At 33.8% G+C, this 12361-nt stretch overlaps 1 protein-coding gene across 1 annotated transcript in view; it reads left to right on the plus strand.

Moving 5' to 3' along the window:
- The window catches only part of LOC114333649 (follistatin-related protein 5-like), a 523352-nt gene that overhangs the window by 461654 nt on the left and 49337 nt on the right, over positions 1-12361 (plus strand). Inside the window, exon 9 of the mRNA XM_050651204.1 lies at positions 438-722. Within this exon, the coding sequence (XP_050507161.1) occupies positions 438-722 (285 nt within the window). The remainder of the gene's footprint in view (positions 1-437; positions 723-12361) is intronic.

Raw genomic sequence — 12361 nt, forward strand, 5'->3', positions numbered from 1 at the left:
ACATTTGTACTTCTAGCTCTGTCCCATAGAGTCTTACCATCGATTTTTCAAAGGGTTTTCATCTCAGCTGTTTCGAGCAATATTTTTGTCCTCTCCGTATCGGGTCGTGTTTCTGCCGCGTATGTCATGATTGGTCTGATGACTGTTTTGTAAATTCTACCTTTCATTTCTTTTCCGATATTTTTATTTTTTCATATTGTGTCATTCAGGCAACCTGCGGCTCTGTTTGCTTTATTCACTTGACCTTCCTTTTCTGTTTTGAGCCTTCTGTAACTAGATAGTGTGATGCCTAGGTATTTAAACTCCATCACTTGTTCTATTATCTGACCTTCTAGCTCCAATTTACTGAATGAATGAAAAATGAAAATGAATTATAATCTGCCGTCTTTTAAATCTTTTTCACTCTGTGATTTATGTCATCTTTCTCCTCGTTGCAGGTGTTTACGTCGTTTCATTAGACAAAGCTTTGGAGACCAACCATCTATCGGCGCGTGTGGGAGACAACGTCGAAATCAAATGCGACGTTACTGGATCACCCGTACCTCCCATCATCTGGAGAAGAAACTCCGTCGATCTGGCTACCCTAAATAATGAAGACGTCAGAGTTTTTGGCGACGGCAGCTTATACTTGACCAGGATTCAACTGCAGCATGCTGGAAATTATACGTGCCACGCTCAGAGGAATAAGGACATCGTTCAAACGCATATACTGACAGTGCACAGTGAGTACTTAACTTTTTATCTCTTTATACACAGGGTGATTCATTAACCGCTTAAAGCACACATTTATTTGCAAAAATACGTCAAAAAGTTACCTATTTATTTTATTACAGTAAAATAAACTACGAACAAGACTATTGTCACTAGATATTGTCACTAGACTATTGTCACTAGATGACTATTGTCACTAGAAATCTAAAGTAAGTAGTTAATCTAAAGTAAAAAAACGCATGTTTTATTAGAAAAATATAAAATAACAAATACCCTCATGCGCTCACCCGAGTTAACTCGGTCGTAACTTTTTACATACAAAATACTACAAGTAAGAGAAGAAAATCGCAATTATTTCAAGTATAATAATATTAAATATTGCTAACAGTGTGATAAACTCTAAAACAAGGGGTTACACACAGAGGTACGTCACAGTCAGGGCAGAACGTGACGTCAGCAAAATAGAATTCTACTCATCGTGATCGCACCCCAGTCGGAAGTCGATCGTAGAAAGTTTAAAATTAGAAACGAAAAAACAAGTGGACCCGGGCGCCCATATAAAAATTTTTAGGGGGGCCAGACGTGAAGATGTTGCAGATTACATTTCGTATACTTTGGATAACCATATATAGTTTAGAGCACCCGAAAAGCTAGGGGGGCACGGCCCCCCTGCCCATAGGTATGGGCCCCCATGCAAGTGGGGATACCGTTATTTAGCGCTAGAGGAGTTAAAACGCGTAGGCGCCTTTTATATCGTACAAATATTTTAAACACGAGTTAACTCGGTTAAGCGAAAGTAGAAACGTAGTTTAAAACCGAGTTAACTCGGGTAAGCACGTTAAGCGGTTAAGAATACCCAATCTCTAAATTGTAGATTCTAGACCCCAAAACCTAGGAGTGTAATGATATGGATGCAATGTTTCCCTCTTCAATATTCTAAAAACAGACGACTGGCTTATCCCTGTTTTCAGACTTAATCGAGGAGTACAGATATATGGATTCTCTGCAACACAAATTAAAATTTCATCTTCTTCAGCGACAGAAATAATTTTTTAGCTCCGTGTTAAGTTTTAGGACGTCATAAAACAAACAAATTAACACATAAAAAACAGAGAGAATTTGATATCTCTATGGTAATAATATCACCTTCAAACAATGTTTTTTAACCACACATTGCTGTGGCGTATAATATCTAGTCCAAGTATGTTATTTTTTGAAAAGAAATACATAACCAAAATAGCACCAAGTTAAAAAATCTTCCAAGAATTTTAAGAATAATCATTTTTGATAACGAATTCCGGAGTGAAAATCGAAACACCAAACATGAGTTAATTAAAAATGTAATTTTTATTACACCAATAATTGTGGCTTAATTTCATATAAATATAATAATTCAAAGTTTTATTACCAAAGAACTAAATTTTAATGAGACCTATTTTCTAGTTAAGCCTTTTTGGTTTATATTATTTGCAAACCACAAGAATGTTGGATGAAAGAAGACGAAGGGGAGATTTAAGATTGCATCTCACTACCTGTCTATCCAACGTGGCAAAATTCCAACGAAAAATAGGTTGGATAGGAAAAATGAAGGTTGTCGTGAAACGAAAACAAGAGGTTTATTATATTTCAATTTGTTCAGAGAGCGCCTTAAATAATCTTACTAGTTTCAATCTTGTTAGAATCAGAGATTGTATAAGGTGATCTCTGAACAAACCAAATATACAAAGCCGACTGTGATTCGATAGTGGTCAGCTGTACCTATATATTTGGTTTGTTCAGAAATCTTCTTATATACAATTTCTGATGAATTCTGATAATAATGAAACTAGTAAGATTGTTTAAGGGACTCTCTGAATAAATTGAAATATAATACATCTCTTGTTTGCGTTTCACGACAACATTCTTTTATCAGAGCCGTGCGGTACATCTTTTCAATATGATGCAAGTCTTCGAAATGCCGCCCCCTAAGTATTAATAAAAATTAACGTTTATTTTTATTAAACGCTTTTATTTAGTTCAATAGTTTGCGTCAAATTTTTAGACGTTAATTTGACTGCCTTTTCTCCAATGCAAATGAATTAAAATTTGCAGATAATTTACGAAATAGTCAATAAAATTTTTTTTTATGTTTATTAATTGTTTAAATAAAAAAAAACGATTTAAATGGAAAATGCTTAAATTCTCTTGTTTTTTATAATGTAAAAACTTGAAACTTTTACGGATTATAGCTAATGATATGACCTATACATAATTTCACTTTTTACGTTAATTGTTTACGTTATGCTTCATAAATAAACAATAAAGTTTCAAATTTTTGGCCGATTCCGACTACTTTTCATATTAATACATACATCATGTGTTTTATACATATTTTAATAAACATGACGATATATATTAATGTTTGAAAAGTGTAAGACTAAAAAGTAAAAAATAAAAAAATATGAAAAAAAATTTTTAAGAAACGCTTTTTTTGGTTACGAGTGACTAAAATTAAAAATATTATAAAAAAATCAACCAAAAAGCAAAAAATAAAAAAAATTGAAAAATCTAACACATTTGTTAAAGAGAAGCGTGGGGCGAAAACCGTTTATTTGATGGAGACGCGCCACGCTTATCTTTGACGAATGTGTTAGATTTTTTCAATTTTTTTTATTTTTTGCTTTTTAGTTGATTTTTTTATAGTATTTTTAATTTTAGTCACTCATCATAATTCTCTTTGCCTTATCCCTATGCGGGGTCGGCTTCCCTAAATGCATTTCTCCACACAATTCTGTCTTGGGTCATATCAATGTTAATCCCCTTTACCAACATGTCCTGCCTTATCGCCTCCCCCCAGGTCTTCTTTGGTCTTCCTCTCCTACTCCTTCCAGGAATCTGCACTTCAGCTATTCTTCGTATTGGGTGATTAACGTCTCGACGTTGAACATGACCAAACCATCTTAACCTATGCTCTCTCATTTTGGCATCAATTGGTGCCACACCTAGACTTCCCCTAATATACTCATTTCTAATTTTATCCTTCTTTGTCACTCCACTCATCCATCTAAGCATTCTCATTTCCGCCACATGCATTCGTTGTTCCTCTTTCTTTTTCACTGCCCAACATTCAGTTCCGTACATCATAGCCGGTCTTATGGCTGTTTTATAGAATTTTCCCTTCAGCTTCATTGGAATTTTTCTGTCACACAACACACCACTCGCTTCTTTCCACTTCATCCATCCAGCCCTAATTCTACTGCATGCATCTCCATCTATTTCTCCATTACTCTGTAATACCGATCCTAGGTACTTAAAACTATTGCTTTTCACAATCATTTCACCATCCAAAGATACCATTTTATTTGTAGTAGCTCCATCTTTAAATGAACATTCCAAATACTCTGTTTTTGTCCTACTAAGTTTTAAACCTTTTTCCTCCAGAGCTTGTCTCCACTGTTCCAGTTTTTGTTCTAGGTCTCTTTCACTATTTCCTACTAACACGACATCATCAGCATACATTAAGCACCATGGAATGTTACCCTGTAGTTTCGTTGTTATCTGGTCCACAACTAATGAGAATAAATACGGACTAAGCACAGAACCTTGGTGCAATCCTACTTTCACATGAAATTTATCAGTCTCTCCCACACCTGTCCTAACACTAGTCGTTACTCCCTCATACATATCCCTCACAATCTTTACATATTCACCAGGGACTCCTTTCTTATTGAGTGCCCACCACAGAATCTCTCGAGGAACTCTATCATATGCTTTCTCAAGATCAATGACTACCATATGAGCGTTTGTTTCTTTACTCCTGTATTTTTCCATCAATTGCCTTATAATGAAAATTGCATCTGTTGTTGATCTACCCTGCATAAAGCCAAATTGATTCTCGGATATTTCGGTCTCTTCACGTATCCGTCTGTCAATTACTCTTTCCCATATTTTCATGGTGTGGCTAAGCAGTTTTATAGCCCTGTAGTTTGTACATTGTTGTATATCTCCCTTGTTTTTGTAAACAGGTACCAGTATACTGCTTCTCCATTCGTCTGGCATTTGTCCGACTTCCATAATTCTATTAAATAGACCTGCTAGCCACCTTGTTCCTGTCTCTCCCAATGCTCTCCATACTTCCCCAGGAATATCATCTGGTCCTACCGCTTTTCCTTTCTTTATTTTTTGAAGCGCTTGAGCCACTTCCTCGTTGGTTATTTTGGTGACCATTGCTGCTACTGTCTCCGTTGACTCTACAGGCTGTCTGTCAAATTCTTCATTTAATAAGCTGTCAAAGTACTTTCTCCATCTCTTTTTGACTTCCCTTTCGTGAACTAGTATTTTATTATTTTCATCTCGGATACATCTAATCTGATTAAAATCTTTTGCTTTCTTTGCTCTCTGTTTGGCTATTTTATATATCTTCGTTTCGCCTTCCCTGGTATCAAGTTGATCGTATAGGTTTGAATACGCTTCTGCTTTGGCTTTTGCTACTGCTACTTTCGCTTCCTTTTTCGCCACCATATAGTTTTGAAGATCTATGTCGGATCTGGTTTCTTGCCACTTTTTATATAATATTCTCTTCTCTTTTATTTTTCCTTGTACTTCGTTTGACCACCACCAAGTCTCTTTATCCTCAAACTTTTTTCCTGACGTTTTCCCAAGTATTTCAATAGCAGTCTCTCTAATACTACTGGCCATTTTTCTCCAAATTGTATTAGGGCTTCCTTTTATGTTCCAACATATTTTTTCTACTATTCTTCTCCTGAATAGACCTTCTTTCTCATCTTTCAGCAGCCACCACTTGATTTTTTGTGGTCCTCTCCGATATTTTTGTTTAGTTTCGCTTTTTACTTCGATGTCCAGAAGAAGCAGCTTATGTTGTTGGCTTACTGTCTCACTCACTATTACCTTGCAGTCCTTACATTCACGTATGTCTTCTTTCCTTATCATGAAGTAGTCTATTTGGGATTGATGTTGTCCACTTTTGTAGGTAATAAGTTGAGTTTCTCTCTTTTTAAAGAATGTGTTAACAATCGCCATATCCAATGCTGTTGCTAATTCAAGCATGTCATCTCCAGCTTCATTTCTAGTTCCAAAGCCTAATCCCCCATGTATTGTTTCATATCCTGTCTTGGTTTGGCCCACATGTGCATTGAAATCACCTCCTATTATAACTTTCTCCTCTGCTGGAATATCACTCAGTACGTCTCCTAATTGATCATAGAAAGCTCTTCTTTCATTCTCACCCAGACCTGTTTGGGGAGCATACACACACACAACATTCAATACCTCTTTATCAATTACAAATTTCACTGACATCATTCTATCACTCGTTCTTACAACTTCTACTACGTTATCTTTCATTTCACTATCAGCAATTATACCAACTCCATTTCTAGTGTTACTACTCCCTACATACCACAATTTGTATCCTTCACCTAGTTCTTTCGCCCTTTGTCCTTTCCACCTAGTTTCTTGAATACAAGCAATTTGAACTCTTCTTCGTTTGAGCGCATCCACTAACTCCAGACTCTTACCTGTAAGACTACCAAGATTCCAAGACCCTATCCTAATTTTTCTAACCTGTAATGGTGTTCCCCCTGAGATAGTCCTCACCCGGAGGACTATCTCACTATCATCTCTAATTTTAGTCACTAGTAACTAAAAAAAGCGTTTCTTAAAAATTTTTTTTCATATTTTTTATTATTAAACTAAACGACACAAAATGTTTACGAATTTACGATTTCGACACGAAAACTTCTATTTTAAAAACAAAACATACCTTAAATTAAATTAAATACCTATGTATTAACACTAAATTTTAATAACATTTAGAAAAATTACAATTTTGCCCTTCTGACTTTAATTTTGGCAAACTGTCAATCAGATTGGTGTAGTCTAAAGTAGCAGCTAGTGAGGACTCTTTTGAAATTGAAATGAGTGCTAATTTTTTTAGCCTTGTTTGTCTTATGGACCTTCGTAAATAGTTTTTAATAATGTTTAATTTTGAAAAATTTCTTCCCCACTAGCTACCGAGACAGGCAGTGTTAATAAAATTCTTAGTGATACTACTACATTTGGGTATAAAGAAATTAGGGTATTTTGGCACAGTTTTGGTATCAGTTCAAAATCTAAAAACCTTACAAAAAGGTTTCATGGAGTATGGTATCATTTGAGCTATATCATGCATCACGCAATATCACTTGAATCTATATCCAATTCTTATTCTTTTTGTATTGAAAGTAGTGTCTGAAGATTCATACAATATTTTTCTAGTGTTTTATAGAAGCCAAAAACGACCAATCAAAGAATTAATGTTAATGTCTAAAATAGATGAAGACATTTATTTTAAATTTATCTTCCTCTGTTAAGAACTCATCCACAGATTTTTCGTAATCAAATTGGCGCTTTTTTCTCCTGGCTCGAATTTCATTTTCAGCTGGAAATTCGGAACTTATATCAAGATTTTCTGCAATTTCATCAGAAGTAATTTTAATTTGGCCATAGTTATATTGTCTGTAACTTTTAATTTTTTCTATAGTTGCTGACAACATTTTTACACAATCTGACAAATTTATAGTTACATGTTGCAACATATTTATGCTACACCGCTTTTCCATAACTTTTTTCAAAATTTGTCAAAATAAGTTCTGTTAAACCTTCACCGGTTGAATCACTAGCTTAAAAAAAAATCCAATAAAAATTTTTTCGATAGGTAATTTATTCTGACTAGAATTAAAAGCAACAACTCTTATTGTCAATGAGAGCTGTTCAATATGACTTACGTCTGGGGTACAATCGGCGATTATCGAAAAATATTTAGCGATTTTTGCTATTTCGAAAATTTTGTTTAAAATAACATTACCCATCAAACTTATCAATTCATCTTTCCTACTGTTCCTTAAATAAGTCACAAACCACTTATCAGACTCTCGTTAAACTCTCATGATATTCTTCTATTACTGGATCAAACTCAGAGAGCAATTTGTTCCTACTAACTTAATTTTTTTTCCATTATTAGGTTGAAATAAATGATCAGTTGTTCCACGAAAAGCTAAACATTGTGAGGCCAAAAGTCTAATTCTTTTCAGAACTTCTCTCCAATCTTGAATTATCCATTATTATATTAGATTTTACTGATTATGCCGCCCCCTTGTGATGCCGCCTGATGCGACTGCCTCACCGCATCATAGCACGACACGGCCCTGTCTTTTATAAATATAATCTTCTTCTTAACGTGCCCTGTCAAGTTCCCTTGACGTTGGCGATTAACATGGCGAAACTGTCTCTGTCTCGAGCTATTCTAAATAGTTGTTCTGCTTTCTTTATTCCTGTCCACTCCCGGCGGATATTCTTCAACCAAGAGGCCTGCTTTCTACCAGTTCCTCTGCGTCCTTCGATTTTACCCATCATAATTAGTTAAAGAATATTATATCAGTTCGCAGGCAGCAGTAAGCAGCTCGCGGGCAGCATTTGCTCTCTTAATGACTGCCACATTTGTCATCATAGTCTTCCATGATATTTTCAGTGTACGTCTGTGCAGCCACATTTCAGAGGCTTCCAAACGATTGATGGTGGATATTTTTAATGTCCATGCTTCGACACCATACAAGAGGATTAACCAAATGTAACATTTAATCATGCGCTTTCGAAATTGAAGTTGCAAGTTATCATTACAGAAGAATGACCTCATTTTTAAAAATGTCGCGCGGGCTTCACGCAGTAAAAACTGGGTACCCTTTTTTAATTATATGACCATCAACATATAACCGTAAATATTGATGGGCCAAACGGCTAAATACCATGTATTTTGTTTTTGAACAGTTTATGTTTAGGCCAAACTCTCTTCCCACTCTGTCAATGGCATTTAAAAGGTGTTGTAATCCATTCAAATCATCACTTAAAATAATTTTATCGTCTGCATATCTGATTGTATTTATCAGAATTCCATTAACTTTCACACCCCATTCCAAATTATGCAGCGCTTCCTTAAATATTATATCTGAATATAAATTGAATAACAGTGGGGACAGTATACAACCCTGTCTGACACCTCTTTGTATTTTGCATATTTCTGTTGATTTTCCATTTATGCAAGCTGTCGCTGTTTGACGCCAGTATAATTTTTCTATGATTCGTACATCTTGACTATCAACTCCTTTATCCTTTAAAATTTTAATTAATTTGTGATATTGTACTCACAGGCCTTCTCATAGTCAATAAATACAGCAAAGATGTCTTTCCTTTGATCTCGGCATTTCTGCAATAATACATTTACTGCATAAAGTGCGTCCCGGGTTCCCAACCATCCTGGTTTTCTTCACATTTATCTTTGATTCTATTGTGGATGATACTTAGAAAGATTTTCAAAGTGTGGCTCATAAGGCTTATCTTATCATTCTATAATCGCTACAGTTTTTCGGACGTTGTTTTTTTTTTGGTAGGGTTATGAATTCGGAATTTTACCAATCTTCAGCACCAGTCGAATAAACTTCATTGAAAAGTTTGACTAGTATTCCAATGCTTTCCACATTTATGAGCTTTAACATTTCCGTAGGTATGTTGTCAGGACCATATAAATAAATACTTAAATTAATTATATGATTAAAAACTATTTATATATAAGCATCTTCGTAATTTGTTTTAATTAAATAACAATGGTATCTGTAAATCCCAACATATTATTCTTGCGCTAAGGGTCAGACCACTTTCTATAGTTATACAAGACCGGACTACCGGGCCCCGGATTAAATTCGTGTTTACAAAAGCCGTCGTTCGCCAACTCTGATTTGTAAAAGAAAATTAATATTCATGGTACACGAGTCAAAACGAACACAAATGGCTTCATTTCAAATGTATAATACCAGCCCAATTCGTGCAAAATGAACCTTTTGAAACTTTAACCCAAAACGATGAATGAGTTTTGATTCTTTGTGATCGTGAAAATTGTGGAATCTTAATCAGGATGTTTATGTTCAAGGTGATTTGTTAATTATATTACGTTTGAAAATTATTGATAGCTAATGACAGTGTTTATGACAGCTAATAATCCTCAACCTAATGTCAAACCAACGAAACGAGTTTTAAAATCATTAAAAATATTCTGGTCTCAGTGTTGCCGTAATTTTAATAAACCGATAATTATTTAGTAACTAGATTTACAATTTTATTACTAAGAAACGCCTAAGTTTCTTAAAAAGAAACATAATTTCCGATCTATGTAAATTTTTTTTCTTTATATTTTCTTCCTCTTTATCTCATGTTATTTTGACCACACTGGTCTCCCCATTCTGCTTATATGATTATTCTATTATTTTATTTTACTTAGTTAACTATGTAGATGAGAAATAAGCCACAATTAAATTGAAAAAATAATTTTATTAACGTTACGACGCCCAAATCGGGTGTCGTTTTCAAAAAATTTTCAATTTAATTATGGCTTATTTTCAATCTAAATAGTTAATTAAAAACGCCACAAGGAAACAGCTTTAGAACAACATTTTATTTAGTGTCCATTCGTTTTTACTCTGCCCGTTACATTGTCTTCTACTTCACTCCACTTTCGATCTCTCAGAGTATTTCCTGTAATTCTTCTCAGTACTCTCATCTCTGCGTTTCCAGTAGTCTTTGTAATGTAGCTGTGTCATTATTTCTGATGCATTCATTCATCATTATTGGTCTTATAGCCCAGTAAATGAACGGGAAATTCGGTGATACCGTGTAATTTTCAGGGGCAACTCCGAATTGCATGAAAATTTGGATTTAGGTTCTACTTACCCTCCACTTCAAAGTTGAAATTATGCCGTTGGTTGCTTTTTCTTTGGGGGTGACAGTCACCCCTTCTCGGGGGTGAAAAACATAGGTTCAAGATAAAACCTGAAATAGATAAATTGACTGATTTTAGGCAACTTTTGTTCTATATAGAGTTTTTTAAGTAAGTCAATACTTTTCGAGTTATTTGCCATTGAAAATGTTGATTTTTCGACAACAAACTACGTTTTCAGACGGTTTTTCGCAAATAACTCAAAAAGTAAATATTTTATCGAAAAAAATATCGTTTGCAAAAGTGTAGCTTATAAAAAACCCAAAAAAAATGGTGTACCAGTAAAGTCTACCAATCAAATAAAAACAAAGTTGTAGCTCATGAAAAATACGTTCTTATTCGTCTAATTCCAAATCGAATATTTCAAGGTGAAATCACCGAAAAATTAAGCACTTTTCGGGAAAAACCCATTTAAACTTTTTTAAAGTGTTTATAAAAAGCTTTGTTTTAATTGCTAACAAAAGTTTTACCATTAAAAATAAGCGAGTTACGCTCAAAATAAAGTTGGCGATCTTTTTTTTTGTAAAAAATCATGAAAATTTCGCCGTGTTTAGTTTCCCAAATGAAATTAATCGCTACCGCTTTACAAACAATTTACTTACCTATCTATTTTTTATATGATCTGTCAGTATCACCGGTTTAAAGTGTTTATTTTTGAAAGGGTTATAATTGAGAAATCTTGAATGGGTCACTAATCATGAGTGTATGCAAATTTTGAATAGCCATATATTAACCAATTTTTGTTTTACGGAGAAACAAAATAAACTATCATATTTATAATAGCAAAATCTACATTTTTTTACTCTTTAAGATTTTTCTTATCACTAATACTTTTTAAGTTATTTTGAAAAAATGAAATTTTTCAAAAATTTTTGAAATTTTTTTTTTTTACTATAAAACCAAATGCTTTCAAAAATAAGCACTTCAAACCAATCAAATTTACACATCATATAAACAATACACATACAGTTAAAATAGATGGTATAGCCAAACGATTAATTTCATTTAGGGTGCTAAATGGAGGGAGGTTTTCACGATTTTTTTTACCAAAAAGAAGGGGCCAACTTTTTTTTTTCAGTGAACTCGTTTATTTTTTATGCTGTAAACTTTTGTAAAAAACAAATAATAAGCTTTTTTTCGATACTTATGGTAAACGATAAAAATGGTAATAAGGTTTTCCCGAAAAACGCTTCTTTCTTCGGTGATTTCGCGTTGAATTATTCGATTTGGAATTAGACGAATAAGAACGTATTTTTCATGAGCTACTTTGCTTCTACTCAATTTGTAGACTTTACTACTTTACTGGTACATCATTTTTTTCGTTTTTTATAGGCTACACTTTTGCTAAAAATATTTTTTTCGATAAAATATTTAATTTTTCAGTTATTTGGGAAAAACGGTCTGAAAACGTAGTTTTTTTTTGTCGAAAAATCAACATTTTAAATCGCGAATAACTCGAAAAGTATTGACTTACGTAAAAAACTTTATAGAACAGAAGGTGTTTAAAATAAGTCAATTTATCCATTTCCTGCCTTATTTTAAACACGCGTTTTTTACCCCCCGAGAAGGGGTAAATGTCACCCTCCAAGTAAAAGCAAGCAACGGCACAAATTCAACTTTGAAGTGGAGGGTAAGTAGAACCTAAATCCAAATTTTCATGCAATTCGGAGTTGCCCCTGGAAATTACACTCCAAAACGGTTATTTACTGGGCTATTAAACTAGCTTTATAACCTTCTTCAGGTCTTCATAGGTACAATAGGTATAATACATATATAAAATTATTGAAAAACGGCAAAAAATTACATTTTTTTAGTTTCCATTCATTATAATAGATCTGTAAATACAAA

The sequence above is a fragment of the Diabrotica virgifera genome, chromosome 5 (assembly GCF_917563875.1).
Source record: "Diabrotica virgifera virgifera chromosome 5, PGI_DIABVI_V3a".
Classification (NCBI taxonomy): Eukaryota; Metazoa; Arthropoda; class Insecta; order Coleoptera; family Chrysomelidae; genus Diabrotica; species Diabrotica virgifera.